This window comes from Mastacembelus armatus, chromosome 6 (genome assembly GCF_900324485.2).
Source record: "Mastacembelus armatus chromosome 6, fMasArm1.2, whole genome shotgun sequence".
NCBI classification, from domain to species: Eukaryota; Metazoa; Chordata; class Actinopteri; order Synbranchiformes; family Mastacembelidae; genus Mastacembelus; species Mastacembelus armatus.
This window is the reverse complement of record NC_046638.1, coordinates 16,185,903-16,211,840: the sequence shown is the minus strand read 5'-3', so window position 1 is coordinate 16,211,840 and position 25,938 is coordinate 16,185,903. Positions and strand designations below refer to the sequence as shown.

The window sequence follows — 25,938 nt, the reverse complement described above, 5'->3', positions numbered from 1 at the left end:
CTGTTTTAAACCACAAGCTGTGGCTTAACTGTTCACCTGGCATGGTGGGTAGCATGTGCAGCCTTGTTGTAAAAGCTGGAAGTATAGTTACTGTGTCTGTTTATTTGCAGCAGCAGCCTGTAATTGGTTTAATTCAAAATCCAGTTTAGACAATATAATTTATATTAAACATATATATATATATATATCTGTGATCATTGATGCCTGTTATGATCAGCCTTCTTCCACTGTGTAGACTCTGTGGTGTAGTTTACCAGTAAAAAGTGAAGGTCATGTGACCTGTGCATTCAATCATTTAATCATTTAATCCTAAATTTCCCTTCAGGGGTGAATAGTTTATCTCGTCTCATTTAAACCTATGCGAGATGAAAGGTACATTAGTGTGAAAGAGGCAGCTCTCAGCATGCAGGAAAGGTGTTCTTGTGCATGATTATGAGGAGGTCTGTGCTTGCTCCATGGAAACTGCTCTCTGAAAAGTGAAATCTTTGAAAATGAACACTAAATTGTGTCTGTGAGAAGAGGTACCCTGATCAGTTCTAAGTGCAAGTGTAATTTTATGCTGAAACAAGTAGTGAAATTAGACTGCACCATCTGATCCACATATACACACCCTCAGCTGCTTCACTCCTCTCAGTTTGACTTGTTTAATAAAGAAACAAAAAAGCCGAACCACTTCTAATGCAGAAATGGATTTGAGTCTGATGAAAATAGGATCGCATTGTGTTGCAGCTACTCTCCACTTGCAGTAAATGAAATGTCTGTGTCTTGTTAAGATTTCTTTATACCTTGGGACATATTCTTACAGTGATTCACAAGGCTTTAGTAGTTTACAGTAATCTTGTATTAAAAGTAATTTTAAGATGTTTTCAAACACAAAATGTTCCATGCTGCAACATGTCAGAAACTAAACAGGCTGTGACTGCTGTCAGTAAATCTTCAATAGCATTCTTCTTCTCTTTAAGAAACTGAGTGGCCATGCATTTTGCATGACTTTTTTTTTTTTTTTTTAGAAAAACAAAACTTAAACCAATTACTTATGACACATGAGTCAGGGTTAAGACACACTATAATAACAGCACTACAGTGGACATACATTCAGCATGAATGGATTATTTTAGTGTCACCGAACTGTTATGCCACGATGACAATCTGCCATAAATTGTACAATAAACAGTGGCAACCTGCAGTCCTTTTTGCATTTCTTAATTTATGAATCGGCATTTGCAGGAGAAATGCACCTTGTTTTAAAGTACATGTAGTGTGAAAACCGTTCCAACATGGCCCACTTGTGTGACACTATCCCTTATAATTTCCAGCACCATGGTTAGCCTCGTATTTCAACACAATTAGGCTATTCTAGAGGAGATACGGAGGCCTTGTTCATTAAAGCAAAAAAGATTTGGTGAAAAACATCTGGCACTCCTCATTTGCACTGACCTGTTCACCCATTATTCAACTGTATTATTGCAAGGTTCACTTTTATGAATAGGATGTAATTTTCAAATTCTCTTTGGTGTAAATTGCTGTGACATCAATCCTGTGCACACGTGGGAAATAATTCAGCCTCAGCTATTATCTGCTGTTTGAGTCTCTCATTTAAACGAGTCTTTAATGTGTACCGGTTGTGACTGATGTTTCCCCCCATTATCCCTGCCTCACAACCTTTTCATCCATCACCTTTTTTTTTTGTTGATTCCCTGTTCCACTTTCATATTACTCCTAATCTAACTCGTCCATCATTTATGCCATTAATCTACTGTATGCATGCATCTCTTTATCTCCTTCTTCCTCTATGATCTGCTGCTACCTTCCCTCTTCCATTATTCAATCATTTGCATTCTCCTCTCTTTCTGCTCCAGTGTGACTGCTGTGCGGCTGCCGGATGGTTTATCCTTCGTTGTCTATGAGTTCTGGGATGGAGAGGAGGAATGGAAGAGGTGAGTTTTCAATCACATTTGGCTTAATGTACTTTTCAGCTTAAACCTAAGCTCCTCACTTATATCTGTCACTCATGCTCACATTAAGAGCTTTTCGATCTTCCTGTGACTTGTGTGAGCAAAAAAAAAAAAAAAAAAAAAAAAAGGTTAATGCATTTGAAGCAGCTGTCCTGCTGTGATACTAAAATGAGCCAAAGCAACAGGCAATATGAAAGAATTTGTTACTGCTGAGAAAGGCCCATTGCTGCAAAAATTGTTCATACCCAATGCTGACCCACTTTAAAAGTATTAAAAGTCATCATTCCTTTTGTTTCTGAAAATGCCTTTGAGTCAGCACTCAGGCTAACCCTCTGAAAGTTTTTCGGAGCTCAGCCTGCCGTTGTTTCATTGATTGGTGAGTGACAAAGAAAAAAGAGAGCGCTCACTTTTCTTCCATTATCGTCATGAGCTGCTTGAAAAAAAATCCTCTGTCCACATTTAATTAGCATTCTTGTGCAATTCACTGGCTCCAGAGTTGCTGAACTGCATCAGGCTGTCATGATTTAGTGATGGTGCTGGCCATGAGGAGAGGCTGTTGATGCATCTTGACTGCCGATCTCACAGCATCTTATTTCCATTAATATTTCAACTCTTACAGTAAAAGCTAAGGGCCGTGCTAAGCGGTTTATGGATATGTGTGCCTGCATGGGGAAGTCTCATACATGTACTCGCTCTCACTCTCTCCTGTAATTCCAGACACCTCCAGTCGCCCCCCAACAAAGCCTTTCAACATGTGAAGGTGGATACACTGTGCCAGCCAGAGGCCGTGTCCTCTGTAGCCGTGCCAGGTCAGTGCTACAATACTACACAATAAAATAAAGGCTGCAATTCAAATTTATTTTATCACCAGTCAGATAAAAAAAAAAAAAAAACACACATTATCCATCAGTAAACTGATGAAATTAATGTTCTTTCTCCTGCTTGGTAGTTACAAAACTAGGCTAGGTACATTACTGTCAACAACTGGTGTTGTGCAGTAGATTGTAGTGACCTGTGTTCACTTAAATATTAATGATTACTGCTCCACATTTGGACAGATGTGCATCAAGTGGGAATAAAGCATAAATGCACGATGGTGCAAACTGAAGAAATCAAATATGGGCACTGGGTCAGACCCAGTATGTCTCTCTCTATTGCTGCTGTCTGTCTTTTTTTAATCTATTACATGTGCTCCACATCAATAAAAGAATAATTCTAATGGAGCAGACACTGAATGTGTTTGTAAGCTTGTTTTAGCTAACACTCCAAACACAGAGATATTACGTAAAGATATAAAACAGAAGGTTCAAAGCTAATCTGCACGTATAAGAAGCTGAAAAAAAAACTGTGGCACTTTTTCTTGATTTCAATTTTAATTATCAAAACTGAATGATAAATCAAACTTTATTAGCACTAAATAGGAAACAATAGATGTTAGTATTTAATGAACATAAATAAGGAAACAGGTACACAAGTAGAGAGCAGATCTGATCCTCAGGAACTGTTGTTACACTTGGGTCGGTGAGGCTGGCTGCATTAATGAGCTGAAGCTCAGACATTCTGACTGGCATGCAGCCATTCTCTGAGGTCATGCCTGGCAGATTGCCATTTGTACATTTTTTCTTGTCTCTCGTTTTTCACCCACCTGTCTTCACACCTGCCCTCTTTTCTTTCTCCACCCTCACACTCTCTCTGCCCTGCCAAATTTCTCGTCATCTCCATTCAATCTGTTTCCTCTCATTCCCTCGCCCATCTTTCTGTTTCTGCTCCCCTCTGGGGCTCATTTTCTTTTCAATCTCTCTCTTTACTCCTTCCCATCCCGCTGTGTGTCTTTGTAGCCGCCTGGTGCAGTGTGAACAGGGACTGAGCATGAAGATATTCAACTACACACCTAGACTCCTGGACACTCCCCACATCCTCTTCCCTCTGCGTTTCACCTGCTCTGAGAACCCCCCCTCCCCTCCCCCATCCTCTCCTCCTTCAAGCATCACATTCCTCAACACTTTTTGTAAGTACATGTTTACACAGTGCAAATGAATGGTGTCAGCTGCAGTGAAAATTCAACACAGTGCATTATACAATGAGAGATTAATAAAACACATTTGCATTGCACCATGGCAGTTTGAAGGCTGAGGATTTTGGATTATCTCATGTTCATGTTTTAAGTAGCTAAGTGCCACTGTAAGGTGGAGTGTGTCATGTAGCAATGACCCCTGGGATTGAGTTTTTCATGTAGCACTTGCTTTTTTTGGGGGGGGGGGTATTGGGAGTGCAGCATTTCTTCACAGGTTGACTTTACTGCAGATTAGCTTGTCTGCATAGCATTATTTATAAGTAGCTGCTCATTCCACATTTACTCACATACATAGTGTTCAAAATGTTTACTTTGTTTTGTAGCAGACATTATTCTCATATTAGCCATTCTGAATTCAACACGGACAGACAATTGTCTTATGGGCTGCAATCTCAGGAAACTGAAAGTTTGGTTTGAAGGTTATATAAACACGTTGAGGGCTTTGCAAGTAATGAATGGGTTAAGTCTTGTGTACACAAGACCTAAATAAACTAGCAGAAAGCAGTACAGCTGCTTGTCTGCTGGCTCAATACCTTGATAAAACATATTTCATACATAACCTGTAACTTCATTAGATCAAATTTCAAGGTGCAAACTGAAGTTTCTGATGAAATGACATGCACCACCATTAAATTCTGATGGTGACTGTAGTAGAATAAACACCATATTTGCCTGGTCAAGCATATGGTGTAGTATTTAAGTTATGAAGGACTCAGAATAAAATGGGAGGCAGATACATGATATCTATCATAGTGAATGAATTTATTAAAAAACATACACAATTTTACCATGTTTGACATAATTGATGCTCCAGTACCAATAGAAAGTGACAGAGGTAGAAAGCTGTCTGTTGTGCTATAGCAGAAAGCCATGGTTAAATCTAAAGAGCTGGTACTGTGGCCTTTTTGACCCATTATTATAAACATTGAGTGGTTTGATTATTTATAAAGCCATCTTTACAAACAGCCCAGATTCTTCTGGCAGGCTGTTTCTGAGAGTTATTAACATAAAATGCCTATTAATCACAAGCATCTGATTGGCTGGAGTTGATGGCTCATGCTCACCCTCAGCCAATAAGAATTGGACCTTTTGAATAATGCAAGTACTCTTACAGTCTGTCTTAAACCTTACATAATGGCTGCCAGTAGAAACATATACATTAGCACACTCGCAATGTCCTGCTTTGCTCATCACTGGCTACAAACTCAGACTACAGATGTTAGTATGCTCCCCATGCTGTCAGCGTAGCACTGCACAGGGAGGGAGCTTATCCTTGTGCATCTGATTTCCAATTGGGTGTTACTTCACAACAAGGACAGTTTCAAAACCACTTACTCTCAAGACAGGATATTCAAAATGTTAAATAACTTATAAACATAGTGGAGTTAAGAGTTCAGTAGTTTTCCATAAACAGGCTCTTTAAGTTTTAAATGCTTGCTGACATGTGTAGTATGCTACTTTTTAAAGTTTCAGTCTAACTACTTTCTTATATATATATCAACCAGTATGGTATACTAACATAACATGTGAACCCGTATTATTTCATGTTATGTTGTGTAATTAGCTAGTTTCTACACCCCAGGGTCTTCATAATGGCTAATGTGGGAGTAATGTCTATGAAGGTATGAACCTTTTTAGCATGTTTAAAGATGTATTGACCACTGGCATCAGGTTTGTGGGATGAATAGATTGTTTTGCTGTCAGAGGATAATTTCTGACATAGACAAGTCTGCTACTACCTTGAAACAGAAGAGAATAAGAAGAGAGAAAAAAGGCAGGACCTCATCGTTTTCCCTGCAGCTAAAATTTGTTTTGTTTTTGCCTTCTGTTTGTGTATTCTGTCTAAACTGGCGAGGAGTAGCGTATATTAGCTGCGTAACTCTAGTAGATATTGTACATAATGAAAATGTTCTGATTATTATATTTGTATTTATTGACATCTTTTAGTGTTATGGTGCAAATCTTTCCTCAGTAAAAGTGACAGTAGCTTTGTAGGCGCTGCAGCTTCTCTTAACAGTTTGTTTGAATCAGAAACACACAAATGAACAATGTTGATTATAAAGCCTTAAACATCATCACCACTTGCTAGTCGAGGTTTGAAGATTTTTCAAAAAATGACTTTCCTTTTTGATAAAAGTAAATTCCCATTAAGCAGGGACATGCCCAGCACTGGTCTTTGAGTGTAGACCTCTCGGCATCAGATTACACACCACCAGTCTTGAATTGCATTAACCTACAGTATTATTGACGGTTTGACAGACTGCATTAGAGTTCTATATGCCAGCCTTATTCAGTTACTAAAATACCACTGGAAAAATAACCTTCACTTTGAAATAGGAATTCCCACCACTTAGGACACTAGCTGACAGGTCAACCAGCTCAGCATTAATATTTCTAACACACAACCATCATTTACAAAATATTGCCACTGTTGACCCTTATGCACAAACCAATAAGAAGGAAGGATCTCACAACCTGTGTAAGTCCACACAGGGAGATCATAGAAAATCCTCTTTAACCTGCATCCTACTTGTCTAAATGTAGGCCATGAGAACCCAGTGCAGGATGGGTCTGATCAGCTGGTCAGGCCTTCGTAAAAGTAGGCCAGACCATCCTTACACCCTCAGCATATTATTCTGTACTGATCATAATCACTATTGTTTAATAAAAGGTCTTCTGCCTTTCAGTAGAGGTTTGAAGCCAGTTCCTTTTTGTGCAAATGTTTTATATTGGGCTTGACCCAAATACAACAGACTGAAATCTCTACAGTAAATTATACAGTGGACACACCTTCTACTGTATGTAACCAAACTGAATTAGCTGAATTGAGTTTTAAGGGTCTGGCTGCTCCTGTGTTCTTGACAGATTTGTTAAAAATTGATCAGACCCACCTTTGCATCTCTTCTGCTCTTTCTTGACCTTTAGTCAAAATCTCACCCATTCACCCTGGGATGAACAGAGGTCAGATTCAGGTCAAAATCAAACCCAACGCCATTAGAGCACGTTTAACACCATCATGGTAAAACAATCAGATTTTCAATCAGAAAGCACAATGTAAAAATGAGTGACTATTGTGACAAAGTTACAGTATATTAGAGGTTAGTGAGTATGATGAGTATTTAGAGATATATAGTATTACTGTTTACCTGTGCTACCTGGTTATACATTTGTTGATAAATCACTCCTTATAGTGCTATACTTTCAAAGGTGCCATTGTACCATCCACCTCACTGCTGAGTCTGTTTCTTCTCATTTCATCTGTGAATGACAGCCAGTCTGTCATCTGCCAGTACTGTGTAACAGTGAGTGGGGATCCAGCTACTAATATCAACCTAGCAACGTTACCTTCTTTTAAAGTGCAGGGCTGCACTGAGCGGGGCACAACTTTGTAGAACTTGGAAATGTGTAGTATTCTTACAAATATAATCACAGAAATACCCATTATAGTAGGTATATGTAGAACAGGCATGCAAAGGCATTGCTGTTTTATTTGTGAAATGTATCTACTAATCCAAGTGTTAGTGTCACAGGTACTCTGTGGAGTTTCTGACCACTAGTAGGGCTATGGAGTCATGTCTTTAAGAGTGAGGTGACTCTATACATATATTTATATTCTGACCACTGGTTTTACACTATCATTAGTAAACAGTACTTTAACAGTGGTAAAGCACCAAGAAAGGTAGCACTTACAAAAGAGAAGGAAGGCGAAGGCTGCAGCTAGCATGGCTTAGGCTTGTTTACACGAGAACTCCATAGTGCATCTTTAACCTTTCACTCCTGCCACTAAAAACTGTGTCAAGTCTTGCCTGCATTCAAGAAGGAGCGGCTGTATTCTGAATAGAAACATTAAGCCATATTGCAGGGATTTTTGTTTACATGTCAGTGACTTTACCGATAGCCATAGTTTTACAGTACTCAGTCAGTGCCCATCTGAATGCAGCCCACAGCCTCTAATAGAGGGTGTTCTTCCTGTACATTGTGCCCAGCTTGGTTGGGTTGTGAATGTGAGGTAGATAGTGAGCGAACTGTCAGAAATGCCAATACTGTTTCCTGTTGATACATTCCTAAATGTCCCTCAGACTGTGCAACCTATTTTTTTTCTATCCTCCTACCCCTCAGTGCAACATGTGCTTTGTCATACAATGAAAGAGTTATGCCACTGAAACGTAGTGAAACACTGAATGTTCCTGGCAACATAAAAACACTTAACAGCAGAGGACGAAGAACAGAAGAGGCTCGGGCCTCCTGATGGCAAGACCAGTTTCTGTAGCTGTTGGACAGAAAGCATGTCACCAAGTTTACTTTGAAGTGTTGTCACATGATACCAAGCCAATCAGGAATTCATTCAAATTCAAAAATCATGGCAATAACTCTTCCCTTCTATGGCTGTATTCTTTTCTGTCCTTCAACTGAGTGCATGTCAACTGAATGTCCAGTAACTTCTTTGCTGTAGTATTAGGCTATGCTACTCTTCAGTGGGTTTTGTGCATTTCTTACCTTCTTTCTTTTCTAGTATTCCTATGAAGCAAAGAGATGAAAATCTATTATATAAAATATATATTAGAAAAACGGCATAAATGAACATTCACTTTTATGGCAATGTTTAATGAAATATTAATTCTTATTGTATGTTTCAGTAAAATAGCTTTCTCTTCTTTAGTGTAGAGACTTATTGCAGGGATGCAAGTAATATATTTGGTCTTTAAAGAATATCTTGTTGAAATTCTACATGATATGGAGTGATGCAATTAAACTACAAAACTGAAAACTGCTTTGTGTCTTTGATTTTAAATGATTCGTAATGGCACTTGTTTCATGCTGATCTGTGATTAATGTGAACTTTCATTCACCCCAGGGTGAAGTTTCTATTCTGTTCAAAGTCTAATTCATCCTACATGATAACCTATAATTCACAAATGCTTACTTTGTGTTTGATTTTTTTCAATTCTTCTGCTGGAAAAATGTCACAGCTGACAATAGCTTAGCACTTTATCTAAATGCATTATCCCAAAGGTGTCACTTGTGTAGCAAAAACTGAAGAGTCCACGATGGCCATAATTAACCAGGAGATCTTCAGGGCAGGGGAGAGAGGAAGAACCAGTTCAATCTTGTCTGTTTCGGTGACAACACCTGGATCAATGGAGGAGTCAAATCTTTCTGAGGAGCTGCATGACAGCGATGGTGGTGCTCTGGCCGAAGATAAATGCTCCGCAGATCAGCGTCACTGCTCCCCAAACGGTGAGGACCATTCTGGACAGGAGGGAGGTAGAAATGTAACATGAATGAAATGATACAGGAATCCCTTAGACCAGTACAATACAAAATGTTACAGAAAACCATCCTGATTGCATTTCTGAATATGAAAGTTTTTGACTTTAAATTAGTCAAATACAAATAGACGTTGAAGCATGCCTCTAACTATGGGAAAGATCTGGCAATCAGCCCACCGAAACAACAGACTTTTAGATGGATTGCCATGAAAGTTGGAGCAGACATTTGTGGTTCCCAGAGGGTGACTCCTGCCGACTTGTGATCCTCCGTTTTTCTTTAGTGCTACCACCAGGTTCACATTCACAGTTTGCAATGACAGGTGGTACAAGCATTCATATCTGTCAGGGTTTCACTCACCGGGAGGAAAGAGTTCTGTAAGTTTGAGCTGAAGAAGGGTGCTGAACCGGAAGAACTGAGTTTTATCATGTTTTATTAAAAGAACAAAGCAAAGGCTGTGACGAATAGGTTGAGGTGTAGACAAGCAACAAAATACAAACTCAAGAATCTTCAAAACTAACATTTATACAAACTATGGGACTAATCTTAATTTACTATGGAGAGTCAAATCAGGAATCCAGCTGAAATAAACTAAGACAAGTGAGGTAGTAAGTGAAAAGGAACACAAAGCTAGACCTGGTTACCAGGACCAATCACACAAGAAGATAATATATTCCCTGTATGTTCAGGCTAGACACTAGAAAGTAAGATGATAATACAAGCTTACTCTAAATCAACATATTTCTCTAGGTCAGGTCCGTTTATCAGGAATCTACTTAGCTTTACTGAGTTCATCAAGCAGTCAAAAGGTCAGGTCAATTACCCCAGCAGGTAATGTCTTTAGGGATCTGATAAACTCTTTAGACATCAACTAGTTATCAAGAAACAAGTTAACCTTTTGGGAGTCCAGCGATCCACAGGTTCCAGTACAGGAAACAAGGTAGGTCCATAAGGTTCAAGTTGGGACCTCAGGAGTCCAGTCGAGTCCTTAGGAATCCAATTAGCTCCACATAAGTCCAATTCAGACTTCAGGAGTCGAGTTAGATCCTCTGGAAACAATTAGGTCCATGTGAGCCAAATTAAGCTCTCTGGAATCTTGCCGAGTCCTCAGAAATCCAATTAGCTTCACATAAGTCCAATTCAGACTTCAGGAATCAAATTAGGTTCTTGGGAGTCAGTTGAGGTCAGGAATTAAGTTTAATCCTCATGCATCAAGTACTTCAAAAACAAAAGTCACCTTCTGCCTTTAAGGGTCCCTCAAACTGCCAGGTACCAAGTTTGGCATTCCATGACCCAATAAGGCTTTCAAGGGTCAAGTTTGGCTTTTCAAAAACCAACAGACTTGGCTTCCAAAATTCAGGAAGCAAGTGACGAGGTTCAAATAATGCCTATAAACATCCAGGTCGAGAATCAAATAATATCTTCCAAAGTTCAAGTTACCATTCCAGAAACAAGAAAGCCATTTCCAGGTGCAGGTTAAGCCATCAAGTGTCATGGTTCAGCAGAAATCAAGTCAGGTAGGGCTGGAGGGTGAGTACCATGTGGCAACATCACAAACTAGCCAAGACATGTAGCTGCTGCTCTGCTTTTATGCAGCCAGTTACAGGTGTGGCAGATTCAGGTGATTACTAAGTCAGTCAGGATAATTAGGTAAGTTACCAAACACTAGGTAACAGGGACACAGGAACGGGATTTTCAAAATTAAAGTATTAAAGTTTGAGGCAGGAAGTACAAAGTCCATGATCCTGACAGTCTCGCTCAATGAGAAAATCTCCCCTGAAAGAGAAAAATCGGTGCAGTGCAGACCACTGACTCAGCCATCTTACATTGTTGTGATATAGGCTACTACATCTCCGTATTCAGGAACTGCTGAAACTGAAGGTGGTATAGGGCTTTAGATTGAATAAAATTGTCTTTACCCCTGGTTTCATAACATGATCAAATTTCAGGTGTTTTACTCAGAGGACCTGCTGCCATAAACTGTACATTTTATCATGGATGCTGTTTCATGGGTATATTTGAATAAAGAGACCAAAAACCCACGGCAACATGATATGCAATTGATTTAGTTTACATATAAAATTTTTACCAAAAAAAATTAAAGTTGAATTGCCACTTTACACAATGAATTGTCAAGTGCAAAATGCATTCTCAAATTGCACGAACAAATTGATTATTGAACTGCTGATTGCAAAATGAATTGCAAATTGAATAAAGAGACCAAAAAATATACATACTGTCTAAGAGTTGGCATACTTACAGTATAAACACTCACTCAGGCTGTCAAAATTTATAGTATTACTTTGGATCATCACCCTCACATATATACAGTATATTCACATATAAATAAAGTATATTTCTTACCTGGTTTTACAGGACACTGGCTCAGACTGCATGGCAAATATCAGACAGAGTCCTGCTGAAACAATCACAGGGTTTAAGGGTTGCAACACATTTGACAGAATATGAATCTATAACCAGAGTGTTACCTGGGAAGATAAAGATGAAAAAGGCACTGATCCCTCCAATGACACCGATTACTTTGCTGATATCTGGTACAAAGACAGCAATGAATAGTGTCGCTGTGATCCACAGGATCGTCAACATGTAGCGGCTGCGGCTTTCAAGCTCCACTGTCACCAAGCCATAACGCCTCCGCCACCAACTCAGCAGGGGGTCCTGGATCACAGATCTGATGTACAGATAAAGATGTGTTTGACCAAAGGAACCAAGGAGAGTTGCAATGTAACAGTTGTGTTTTGTAAATGTCATAACCTCAGCGGGTTGAGTTATGTGTGCTTCTTTCATATTAATTGAAGACTTCTGTAAGATATACTGTACATATGACCTATAATGTGACACATTCATTCAAATCTTATCTTAACATTTGAGATGACCTTGAAGGATTTTATTTTACTGAAATAGATAGTACAGCAGCAACAAGATCATTAAGACTGTTTACAAAATTCAACTAAAGTGATCTAAATTGATCTGACCTGCCCAGCAGCAGGATGATGGGATAGATGGTGATGATGGAGACTCCAAACAACAGCCTGGCAATGAGCATCAGAATATCATGGCTGGTGTACGACATCAAAATGTCAGCTTTGACATCTGTTCCAAATGTCAGGTACCCATAAACTCCTGCAGCAGGGAAAGAGGGATGGTTTTTCCTCATCTTTATGAACAATTATATTGCAACCATATTATATTGTGGTATTTGGAAGAAATAATAAGAGGTCAGCAGCATGCTAGCTGCTCTGTGAGGCTGGACTTGTGCCATGTTCACATCATGTCAGATGGATAGGAAAGATTGCCGAACTAATGACTTGAAATAATGACTAATGACTACAACCCATGAAGAGTTGTATAAGTGCAGTTTGTCATGTGAGACTTAAAAATACTCTGCACTATATATATAATATATAGCCATTAAATTTGGGCTTAATTACACTGAACAAGGCACTTTGGCTGACATGAACCATCTACATTTGTTCAGTGTTCAGGCACTTCCATAATATGTTACCATCAGCACGGTGACAGTGCTAACACACAGATGTACAGCAGGTAAAACTGAAACTACTGAAAATTTTGTTTCATTTTAAATGGAGGTATACACAATGCACAACTGTAAGCATTATTTGAGTCTGACAGCTGCCTATCTGACATTTGTACACACACAAAAAACTTTTTTTTTTTTTTGTCAAAACATTTCACTCAAAACCACAAATGTTAACCTCATGTTTAAACTGAAGGAAAACTCAAAAGATCCCAAGGTCATTGTAATACAAAATCTGGGCATCATTAATGTTGATACAAAGGTTTTTGTCAAATATGGTAGATGTTGAGATATTGATAGTGGAAAAGTGAAAAGTTTGACCACGAGAGGATCGAGGAATCACCAAAAGCTATAACATTTCATTGTCTGGAGATTGACTGAAAATACTGAAAGAAATGACAGTAATTCGACTGTTGACATTATAGTTGACACAACTAATAGTTATAATTTGGACAGATATAGTGGACTGATGGACATTTTCACCCCTAGAATGGATAAAACTTTTTGAAAAGACTTCCAAAGGACACTCCTCATGCAGATGTGTCACATAGTTGTAAAACAGGAAAGTGTTCCAATCACATCTTTGGAAAAGCCCTCTCTCTGGGTAGATAACCTAAACATTCATACTTTTTTTCTGTACTGAGGTTTCTTGGAAGCTAATATTGAGCCAGAAATGTGTAGAGATTTTGATGTTAATTAGGCATGTCAGACCTGTGAGGGAGTAGATGATGAGACAGAAGATCATGGAGGCCACAGAGATGAAGACCCAGTGAGAGAGCCGCTGGTTCTCCATGCTACTGTAGATGGTGATGGATGCCTCATGGCACTGAAACACAGACAAGAAATGAAACTGAAAAAGCTAAAAGTGTGATTAAAGGTAGTATTAACTGTTGTGTTATTTCAGATTCAGACAAAACACAGATCTACTGACATTACTAGGTGTTGGCCAAGCAGCTCACACTGCAGGGTAAATAGCCAAAAGGCCTATTTCTGCCAGTGTGATGAGATCCATGAATTACATGACAGCTCTGAAAGGCAAGATGGTGCAAATTAAACCATCACATCCAGATACAGACTCTTCTTCCCACTTGATCCCATCTGCTGTGGGCTGGTTTTAAATCTCCTTCCCTTTTTCTGTCATCCCCTCCACTCCTCTGAGGGTCTCATCAGCTCACTTTCAAACCTTGCACTGCAACCACCCAGAGGGAGTGTGTGTCTGTGTTTTTGTAGAATGATGTGTATCAATCCTTTGCCACCTTCTCCTCCTTTTATTAGATCAGCATGCTTCAAGGGTTACCTTGGCAACTTAGGAAGTCACATCAGTCTGTCCTGCTTTAGATTGACAGAATCATCTTTTTCCCGTTTTTCACCCTGCTATTAAATATGAAAAGCTCACTCTGCTGAGCCCCTGTGGAGCACAGCGGCCCCAAGCTGAACCAGTTACTGACCTTTACACTTAAATGCACTCTCCTGGGGGGGGGGGGGGCAAAATAAATCCTGGCCCTAAGAATTACCAAGAAACCACAATATACGGTTCAATGTCTGCTGTTACTAGCAACAAAGAAATAATGCTGATGCATGAATTTAAGCCAAATTCCCAAACTTATTTTATTATTATTTCTAGTGGGGTTGAACCATGCAGACAGGCTGATATAATGGAGGTATGTGGAATGTCAAAGCATAAAAATTATATTTAAAAAAATGCAACAGCAATTTGTTTTTTCCTGAATCAGGTTCCCTGTTCCTCTGGAATAAGTCACTGTGGAAGTCACTGTAAACAGTTCTAATAGGGGCTATTTCTACTGGAGAAACGAGTTCAATTAAACTGCCTAGAGTCAGGTCCAGATTATCCTGAGTAAAGGTAACACATCTCATGTGACGAGAGCCTAAAGTTCAAATTTGTGAAACTCTGACCCTAAGCTGCACTGACCTTTTTGAATTCAGCCAAGGAGAGAAGGCTAACTGAAAGTGTCGCGATTAAAGGAATAGTTTGACATTTTGGGAAACATCCTCAATAGCTTCCATGCTGAGATGAGAAGACTGAAACTACTCATGTCTGCGCTCAGAGAGCACACAAATCCGCAGTTGGGCTGCCTCAACTTACTCATGAAACACTGATTACAGACTTCAAAGGGGATCTTGGATGGGAAGGGGGTTTTGCAAACTATGGGAGACTAAATGTTAATTGAAACAAATACAGATGACGTGATCCATAAAAGTTTTTAAAAATCTCTTTTTTAATAGTGTATGTATTACAAACAAGTTTCAAACACTGGCATAGAAACTCACAGACAGCTAACTTAAAATCAGTTTTCTCCCTCTCTCCCTCACACATGCACACGCCTGCGTGCACACACACACACACACACACACACACACTGCCTGATACACTGCAACCTAATACACACAATAATTACATATAGGGGTACAATACAATAGTAAAGCAGCCCACCGCCCTCATAGAACACATTTCATGTCTTTATTTAAATCTTTATTTGATGTGTCCTGCTCAGTAGGTTTAGGTTGATAGAACAGACCCATTTTCCCATGACACAGAACTTTTTACACTTATTTTCAATGATATAGACCAGAAGACTTTAAAAAATGAGCCAGGTTTTAATATTCTAGCTAGTGTTGAGTGGTATTTCAAAATTTCACAGCAGCAGTAGCCATGTTAATTTTCAGTGTTTAAGAATCACCGCTTCCCTGAAAATCCATACACTCCTCAGGTCTTTCTGTGCCAAACACATCCAGGCCACACTATGTGGCCTGTGGGATATTTCTGTAGCTTTTCATTTGTCTTTTACAAAATGATTACTGAATAAAACCACAGCTATCCTGGTTTGACTTTCTGTAGCATTAACCTGTGGGCGAACATGTTTATAGGGAAACTTGCCATACTTGATGCTGAATATGACACCCAGCATGCTGCCAATTTTTCCCAGTGGCCACGCACAGTACTGCAAGAAAAAACCCACTTTAACCCAAAAGCATTTTCCCAAAAGACAAAAATGATGAAAGAGAAGCTGTAAAACTGTTAACAACCTCCAACTCCAAATAGCAGTGGTGGTTTTATATTCGCAGAGACTAGAAAAGGAAGCTAATAAATTCTTGCAACAGGTAAGCAAATGTCATTTAAGTGACTGAGTGCCATCTTTGAATCTGGTACTCATTTGCTTGGAAACATCCACGGTCTCATGTCCCCAAGAAAATTAATGACATGGCCTTGTATTTAGTTTTCTAGAACTGTGTTGCCCTCTGCTGGACACATCTGAAATGCAATACACCACTTTTCTGTGTTGTGGTTTTATTTTAATGTGGCACAATGAAGAAGAATCCACACAGCTACTGAAGAAAAGGCTAAGTAACTGCCATTAAGGAGAAAGTGTGACAAAAATCGTTATCTCAATTCAAATAGTTTATTACATGTGAACTTCCCTGTGATGGGAGGCCTGTCCAAACAACACCTTTTCCTTCGACAGTGGTCACACAACACATTGTAATTAGTTTCAAGCTAATCCTGGCCTTAACTAATACTAAGGATACTGTCTCTGCCACTGCCACAGCAATGCTGACCTATGGCATGCACAGCACTGAAGCCTCATTTTTTGCTTTAATGTCAATCTCCACTAAAAAGAGCAGTTTCTGTTGAATTTTAACATTTTAACTTCTCATTCTGTTGACGTCCACAGCTGAAATCTATCTATGCCTATCTATCCCTTGTTTTGGTGGAGACACAGAAATCCCCAAACTGTTTCCATCGGGGAGGAATATGTTTGGGCAAACTATTCATTAAAGGTCAAATGGCTGTGAATACTTTTACTGGGTAATCACTTGCATTCACCTGCGTGTTTTTGTAATTTTGTAACCACAACATAACAGCTTCTCCCACCTGAAGCACACATACATACATAAACTCTCAGAGACACAATACTGGCACCTCCAGTCTTACCATGTGCCAAGTCTCAAATGCTGCTAAGTGAATACATTTCATATTGTTGCACTCACTTGGAAACCGAAGCAGATGGTTGGGATGACGCTGAAAGTGGAGGCCCAGGAGCTGGTCCTGCAGACAGACGGGAGACAACACACACAGCAGAGTCATTTTCTTGAGTTCACAAATGCCACAACAAATAGAAATGAGCTATTGTTAGGGCACCACTCATAATGCCATGGCATTTAGTCACGCTTCACCACAGAGTTCAACTGTCAATCACAGGCCCACAGTTGACAGGAACAACCACAGTAAGTCAGTGAGGCAGACAGGCCCTTAAGTTGCAATAAATTCAGTTACTTTCATCATGAATTATTGTGCTGATTCATCACTTTATTGTTTAGTCAATCAAAAGTCAAAAAAATGTATGGTCCAAAATGCAATTACAACTTACAATAATACAAAATGACAAAAGCAGTAAATGATCAGCTTTGCATGTTCTCCCTGTGCTTGTGTGGGTTTTCTCCAGGTACTCTGGTTTCCTCCCACAGTCCAAAAACATGTATGTCAGGTTGACTGGTGACTCTAAATTGCCCATAGGAGTGAGTGTGAGTGTGTGAGGTTGTTTGTCTCTATGTGGCCCTGTGATGGACTGGTGACCTGTCCAGGGTGTACCCCTGCCTTTCACCCAAAGAGAACTGGGATAGGCTCCAGCAGATCCCTGTGACCCTAATTAGAAATAAGCGGATATAGATAATGGATGGATGGATGGATGGATGGATGGATGGACGTCCTGTCTCGTCTGATTTAGGGTACTTCTATGTTCAGTCTTTGAACATGTGTTTTCCTTGCATAGATATACCGGCGCTGTTCCTTTGTTCCCTTGTAGGATTATACTGAACTTTGGACTGTAAGCTTTCTGAACTCTATCTCAGACTGTGATCTGTTCCTATGTTCCTGCACTCCAGTGTTTTCTGTTCCTCTTCCCATCCCAGCATTACTGAACTGAGTTTTTCCTTTTAGAGTTCTAATAAAAGTTTCTGTTCTTGCACCCTTCCCACTTGGAGCGAGTGTTCCTTCATCCCCATCATTATGTGACTGAGAAGAAGGCAGCTCAAATGATCACATTCATTTCATCCATCAGTGACACCTTTAAACAGTACTGAGGTTGGAGATGAGGTTCTGCCCAAGCTCCAAGCTCCATCCCTGCTTCCTGGGCCCCAGTGTGCCAATGGCGGTGTTCCCCCTGAGGTCCCTACTCCTGTTTCTGGTACTCTCAGTGGCTGGCTGACGCGCTCCCATTCCAAGTTTTCCAGTGGGTTGGCCAGTCCTGCCAACGCCACTGCTGTTCCTGTTCCAGATCCTGGTCTCAGTGGGTCGGCTGGTCCTCCCAACAGCACTACTGTTTTTGTCTCGAGTCTTCCCACTGGTCCTGCCGACGCCACTGCACCTCCTGTTCCAAGTCTTCCTAGTGGGTCAGCCGGTCCTGGTGACATGCCTGCATCCCCGGTGTTGGGTCTTCGTCCTAGTGGGTCAGCAAGTCTTGCCGATGCCACTGCAACCTCTGTCCCAGAGCTTCCTCACAGGATTGGCTGGTTTGGCCAATGCCACTGCAGCTTTGATTCCTGCTAGCCTGAGGGGCCATCCTCTGGAACAATCCAGAACTCTTGTTCACCTGGGGGCCTGTCCTCCAGACCCGCCCAGGACTCCAGTTCACCTAAGGAGCCGTCCTCTGGAGCCACCTTGGATTCCTGTTCCTATGTCCCTGTGCTTCTGTGTTTTCTGTTCCTGTTCCCGTCCCAGCACTCCTGATTTGAGTTTTTCCTTTGTTTAGCATTCTCTGTTCTTGCATCCTTGGGCCCTGTGGGAAATCCTGTACCTAACATAACACTATCCACCTACTAGTGCCTCTCAAACTACTGCTACTTCTTATATTTGGACATGGGTGAGCCATTCCCCCAGTACAAGTTTTTATACTAAGTTAAGCTAATTATTGCCTGGTATTGCCCTTTGTATCTATGAAAGCAGATTTCTGTTTTTACAGCAGACAGTGGGACAAAACCTATCTAATGGACGTGTTATATCTAAACACACACATACCCACTACTGTAGAAAGGGCTGAGGGGGAGTGCAGCAGAAGGCATTGTGTAGTATTTGATGATGATGGCTACAGTCAGGTAGGTCGCAGCCAGTGTACCCAGAACACTGTGGGAGGACAGAAACAAATAGCCTGCTTCAGACAGAAATCGACAAACACTGTGACATTTAAATCAAAGTGCAATGAATGAGATGATTACTGGAAACTGATGCTGACAATGCAGTGGTTGAGAAAAAAGTCTTGTTGTAATCTACCTGTTAGGTTACGAGGTGTTTTTTTTTTACTGTTCTCAGTAAATTTGGTAGCAGTCTCCCCAGTACATTTAAATATTTTGTGTGTATTGAGGAAAATTTGGACCTGACGGTGCCACTGGAGTATGGGTGTAAGCAAAATGAACAGAAAATAATTTGATGGCAAAATTTGGCTCAGATTAACATAAATATTGGACCAACCAAAAGAAATCTAAATAGCATAGTTTATTATTAAAAACACTGAGAAAAAGGTTAGTTGATATAAATTTTGAGAAAATTATATTTAGTAAAAGTCCTGTAGGTCCAAAATGATAGAACTGATATGAATATAAATATAATGTAATAGTCTGCCTTAATGCAAGTGACAAGACGAAGTGAAGTTGCTTGAATATGTGCACACACACATGGGACACATGACCTGATGTATTTCTGAATGCTGATCTCTTTGGGGACAGACAGTGGCAGGATGAGGAGAACACAGAGCAGCACCAGGGCAAAGCGCTGGTCTGTGTAGAAGTGGTACGGCATCTCTGACTCCGGCAAACCAGTTACCAGCTCATACAGGGACAAACACACTGAGAGACACAAACACAGGAAGCAAACAAGAACAGGGGGAGAGAGAGATCCTAGTTTTCTTATTTTCACATAATGCATAAGCATAATGCATTTATGTCAGCAAAAATGGAAAAAGACACCTGCTTCTGACCATGTTTATATTTAGTTTTCACTCCATGGGACCAATATCAGCTACCATTTCACTACAGTTACACTCACATTGGGATACACTTAATGTGATAAACCACAGACATAAATCTGCCCTTTAAGAAGGTATCAAGCCAAACAAAGTCACATGATTTAAGGAGAGGGGAGTGACTGTAATCAACCAGATTTTAGGGAGAATCTGCTGAACATGAATAACACAAGTCTTTAAAAATCAGACTGAAATAGGCGAGACACTCCAATTGAAGAATTGCTCATACCCACATTTTATTTCTTTAACTAAATCAACTATAGGTCATTCAAAGGTCTGTTTAAACTCAAATGGATTATTTACAAAAAAATATTATTATTGATGAAGCTAATAAAGTTCAAATCAGTATTTATTGATAAGAACTCACATTTCTTCAGCTGGTCATCCACTATGACCAGAAAGGCCACAGCAATCATGAAAAGATTGAAGACATAGCAGATCTCACACAGCTGACCGATGGCCGGCCCACACACCTCCTTTATCACCGCCTGGTAGGTGCACTGGCCACTGATGGACGAGGAGTAGCCCAGGATGATCAGGCCACTGACCAGGAACACGAGGGAGACCTGACAGGTTGAAGAAAAGCAAAAGAACAAGGTTCAGAGATGCAGATTATGTAATTTAAGGTGGGGTCTCCTATCTGTATACTGTACACACACTGAAGGTGTGACTTCAACATACAAGTTCTCAGTTTCTCTTAATCCACATGAAGAAACAAAGTCCAGCCCATACCTTTCAGTCAATAATAATAATATTTGTTTAGTATCACCAAAAATGCTGCCATGCTAGTTGCTCTCTGAGACTAGTGGTGCCTGCAGTACATCACCCTGCTAACACAGCTACAATGACAATGTTAACATGATGATGATTAGCATGTATATTTACAATGTCCATCATCTTAGTATAGCATGTTAGGATGCAAAAATTTGCTAAGCAGCACTAAACACAAAGCACAGCTGAGGCTGATGAGAATTTCATTGGTTTTGAAGATAATTTAATCGTAAATCACCAGATAAATTTAAAATGTAACCTAACGGGTACACTACTTAAACGTTATTACGATCAATCCTGATCTGGACACCAGCGAATTTCACAACATTTTGCTATGGCTGTTAAGTGCTCAACCTAACTGCCAATTTCAGACCGTTTCCTGCCTATTAAGTCAAACGTCTGGTACATCTGCTTGTGTATAATCAAAGTTTACCCTTTCGAAAGTTTGCCTTTTGATTAATGATAAGGGTTTGGTAGAAAAAGTGTTGTCTGGTATTTCATAAGTAAAGAATAATAATTAAAATAGTGTTGAAAATGTTCAAATAATACCAAGTCTGACCACTGGATGTTTAATCCTACTCAAATAATAGACTCTGGTGTTTGTATCTTTTTTGTGACTGCTTATTTAAAATGTATGACAACCAGTTTTGAATATTAACACACATGGCACTAATATAATTACTGAACGCCTGGATGAAAATATGTCATTTAGTGGCTGTAAAACAGTGTGACAAGTTTATTTAATGAAAGAACTTAATGATTGTGAAAATTACAGTAAGAAAAAACTCATCAGAATAAGAGTATTGATTTAAAAAGCCTCCCTGTTGGGAAATAATGTTCCAAAAGAAAACACGTGTCTTTTGTGTACTCGTGTCATCGCCAATAATTACTCTGGATGCTGGAGGCCTGGGATGTAGAGAGACACTGCAGATGAACTGACAAGGACAGCATAACCGGACCATCGAGTTGATATAACAACTGATATAACAACCTGAATACCCCTTTCAAAACCATCAAACCCTTTAAATCTTTTACATCAGAGCCAACCAACTACCCTCATAGCTCAAGGGGTTACATCTCTTTGTGTATCAGGATTAACATCAGTGTCTTCTTATACATGTAAATGAATATGCTGATGAGGAGAATTATTGTCTTCTAATCAGAGGAGTAGAAGACAGTAACAAGAAAATCAGCAGCACAATCTTAACACAGAGAAGGGAGACACCGCAGAAAGAACAGCTATAAGGACAGTCTGGAATTAGTCTTTGCAACATGGACATTGTGATGACAGCACTTATGGAAAAATAGGATTAATACAGAAACTGAGGAGTAAAAACCAGAATGTGATTTTTGGAATAGTGTGAAAGACAGCTCTGACAAAAATAATAAAAGTCTGTGAATCAAATAAGCCCAAGTGTAAGTGCTGACATCCTTTGACCCTGTTTTCTCAATCCTTTTATTAGTCTTTTCAGTCAACCATTCTCACTGACCTGCTCAGAGACAACCAACTTGAACAATATATCCATCCATTATCTATACCCACTTATTCCTTAACCAGGGTCACTGGGATCTGTTGGAGCCTATGAACAATATATATATTTAACTTTCACATCCAACTTTGGGACTGGACGAGACAATGAAACTTATGTAGATATCAAAAGAGAAAACAGATTGTTCTAGTTGTTCTCATGTCATATTTTGCAGAGAAGGAAAGACACTGACCCGAATAGGCAAAAAAATAATGGAACTCTCTGTTTTCTACTGCTTGGTCATTTATCCAAAAAGTCAAAATGGAATTAGAAAAGAGGACAGTCACTCACAGCCAGAGAGTAAGTAATGATTTATATTTTCTGCCCATTGCTCAGTTTCACCCACAGAGCTGTACAAAGCTGGTTTGCTCCTGTGATTGAGTTCTTCCACTCCTCTGAAGGACAAACCCCAGAAGTGAGTGAATGGATTGCCCAGCAGAACCACACACACACACACACACACACACACACACACTCACTCACATTGGAGTCAGCCACACTACGCTGATTTGTTTGAATAAAACACAAATGGCTCATTCAGCTTAATTTTCTGGGTCAAAGTGATAGGCAGCTTTAGTGACAATGAGTTTAGGGTTTAGGCAGAAAAGACATGTTGTTAAATGTTTTATTGCACTGGTGTTAGTGACTGACAGGAGAAAAGAGGTGAGCAACAAAATAAAATTAGTTAAGGCAGAGTGGATCTAAGAGACGCTGAGGTCAGGCCCCTGTGGTCCCTCTCTGTGAACTTAAAGCACTCAGTAGACAAGATGCATCTCCCCCACAGCAAACCTCCAACAGCAATAAATAAAAAGGTACCTCTACTTTTGATACATAACACACTAAAGCAGTAGAACTGTCTAATTATACATGTAAATAAATATGTAAGAAATGTCTTCTTATAGTTGTATGTACATATGAAATGTCTTCTTATAGTTGTATGTAAATATGAAATGTCTTCTTATAGTTGTATGTAAATATGAAATGTCTTCTTATAGTTGTATGTAAATATGAAATGTCTTCTTATAGTTGTATGTAAATATGAAATGTCTTCTTATAGTTGTATGTAAATATGAAATGTCTTCTTATAGTTGTATGTACATATGAAATGTCTTCTTATAGTTGTATGTAAATATGAAATGTCTTCTTATAGTTGTATGTAAACATGTAAAAGTGCCCACCAGCTCCACGGTGACTGCGCTGCGGATGCCCCCGGCTCTCTCGAAGGCCGAGGGGAAGTTGAGGAGCCCGGCGCCCAGGGCGGATTTCAGCATGATGAAAATGGCTCCCAGGGAACCGAGCCGAGGACCGGCGGCGTCCAACTGGGGCTCGGCTGAGGCTGAAGCCAGCAGGGTGATGCTCTCTCTGGCTAACTCCTCCATGCGTCAACCGGTGAGATGCACATACACCCAGACGAGGTGCCGGTCGGGTCCCAAGACTCACCGGGCACGGTGCTCTACGGCTCGGTTACGGTGCTTTGAGGGCCGGGCCGTTCACTTCACATAGCAAGGTGAGCCGAACAGGGGGGAGGAGGGAGAGAGGGGGGCTCCTGCTGCTGCATTCAAGTGCTGCTCGGAAACTACACAGAAATCCCCTCAGTGAAATTAACTCGACCTACAAAAGAAACTCGACTGTGTTTTGCTTTGTTCAAACATAAATATGAATAAAAATAAAACCTGAACTGTTACAGTAAGGTGCAGTGGACTCATACGTGATATAAAAGATAATGGCGTGTCTCTCAAAAACAGCAAATACTTTGAAATGTACTAAAAATGTGTAGATGTCTCACTTTGCCATAATTAAACAAATTCTATATCATAACAAAACTGTTGTAAAACACATTTTCAGCTTGGAGCTCAATGGTGACATTTCAAACACTAAGTTAGTGAGTAGAAAATGTGAGGAAGGGTAATGATGTGAGAAGTGGGTTAGAGAGGTCAGCAGAGAATCAGGGGTGAGGAATTACGCAGTTGAAAGAATCCCATATGTAGAAAATGTATCTCTGATCAAACCAATGAAACAATGGAAATAAATAATATCAGAGGTATTTGAAAGGGAGAAGAGCAATATGGAGTAGATCGGGTCAGAAAGGCTTTCACACATGCATTGGTCATTTCAAACAAGACTTAGCCTCTGCTTTAGTGTGGACGTCACAGGTATGTGCATCATGGTGGCCCTTCTATAACTGATGGTAGAAAACGGACCACACATCGTGTAACCAAAGTTGCCAAATTGTTCAATTGCAAGTCCCAAGTGGATTGCAATGAAATTTGGAACCGACACTCGTCTCTACAGGATGAAGCCCACAGATTTAAAGTAGTATCCTTAGTAGGTTGAAATTTGTAGTTCACACGCACTTTTAAGAAGATAGTCATAATGCCCTTGGGATGACTTATAGTAATTTTGGTTATCCCCAAACCATGTGAACTTGAGTCACATGGTTTTATTTTTACAAAGCTTCTTTCCCAAAACTCAAATCAACCAGCAACTTATTTAAGCTTTGGCCCTGAAGCCAAAACTGGAGGCCCAAAGAAGAAAAGGGTGGGAAGGACATGAACAGGTGTGACAGGAGGGAAAGCAGGAGTGAAGGTGTAAGCCAGCCTTTAATGCTGACACAGACATTAATGGATAAAGTTGATGGGGAGAAGTACAGGCTGGTAGGACTGGTGAATCTGAGTGGGGTGAAGGGCTCAGCCCAGAGCTGCCAGTGTCTTTTTAACTGCCTGTTCAGGATGTGAGCAGGCAACTCGATTTGCCCAACTGGAATTCCCACACCTGGGAACTGTGGGGAGAAAGAGGTCATGTGACCTTCATTCACCACCAGATTTCCTAAATCTTGTTAGTGCAGCTAGCTTGCTCCGGGGTCATTTCTCAGTTTCCCAAGGTTCTGAGCGAGATTAGCTCTCCAGTGGGGCCGTCACCCAAGAGGACGGGTGACAGCTTCACAGGCTTGTCTGGCCTATTAGGCTGGGATAAGAAGCCAAAGCTCAGACCCCCAAGCACACCGACACACATCACCTGTGATTAACTCAACTTGCATCACTGAATTGCAGTGATTTAGTTCTGGCTGCTGACCCCTTTCCATGTCATTAAGACGGTCTCTCTTTCTCTCTCCCTGTGTTTCTTTTCACCTCCCACCTGTCAACTGCTTGGTAAAAAAGGCAAAAATACCCTCCAGCATGTAAAAAACTCTAATCTAAATGATTCTGCTCCAATGATAAATTTAAATACAGCTCTTAGTGTTCTGTCTTTATGATACCAACCACTGAAATGATTGGTTTCCTACGTTTTGTTGATGGGCATCATGTTCATGCTCTCAGGTACTGACTTGAGATTACTGCAGTAACACTTGGATTTCCACTTATCCACAGGGAGGGAAACATGAGAAAAGAAAATAATCACTGCTGGAGGGGGAAAAGAACGCATGACACACAGTTGCTTGAGCTGCTTTTTTGGAACAAATGGAAAAGTCTGAGGTCCTTATTATGGCACCTCCATTGCACTGAAACTGGTGGAAGGAACAAAAAGCAAAGTATTGCTTAAACAAGTTACAGAACTGCCAAATTAAAAACAATATTCAGTTCTTTCCAATCCTTCAAAGGGCAGTAGTGCCGAGATGGTGTGTAGCTGTTCATGGGTACAAATGTGTGTAAAAAAGTAAAAATTAAAAAAACTGCAATGACGATGATGCATTTAACAGAGAGAAAAAGAACAAAATGAAATTTTATCATTTTTATAATGCTTTTTTTAA

The 25,938-nt window shown here is 40.1% G+C and overlaps 2 protein-coding genes across 2 annotated transcripts in view; one reads left to right on the top strand and one right to left on the bottom strand.

Moving 5' to 3' along the window:
- The window catches only part of necab2 (N-terminal EF-hand calcium binding protein 2), a 92,072-nt gene extending 88,037 nt beyond the window's left edge, over positions 1-4,035 (top strand). The window contains exons 11-13 of the mRNA XM_026311815.1: positions 1,860-1,937; positions 2,673-2,764; positions 3,794-4,035. Coding sequence (XP_026167600.1) covers positions 1,860-1,937; positions 2,673-2,764; positions 3,794-3,822 — 199 coding nt within the window. The 3' untranslated portion in view covers positions 3,823-4,035. The remainder of the gene's footprint in view (positions 1-1,859; positions 1,938-2,672; positions 2,765-3,793) is intronic.
- Positions 4,036-9,176: 5,141 nt separating this feature from the next.
- Positions 9,177-23,569, bottom strand: slc38a8a (solute carrier family 38 member 8a). The gene is made up of 10 exons (XM_026312060.1): positions 23,369-23,569; positions 20,258-20,456; positions 19,558-19,714; positions 18,891-18,995; positions 16,865-16,922; positions 13,568-13,682; positions 12,294-12,441; positions 11,787-11,989; positions 11,662-11,713; positions 9,177-9,279 (listed from the first exon to the last, which is right to left on the bottom strand). Exons 1-10 carry the CDS (start codon positions 23,567-23,569, stop codon positions 9,177-9,179), a joined length of 1,341 nt encoding a protein of 446 aa, XP_026167845.1.
- Between the last annotated feature and the right edge of the window lie 2,369 nt (positions 23,570-25,938).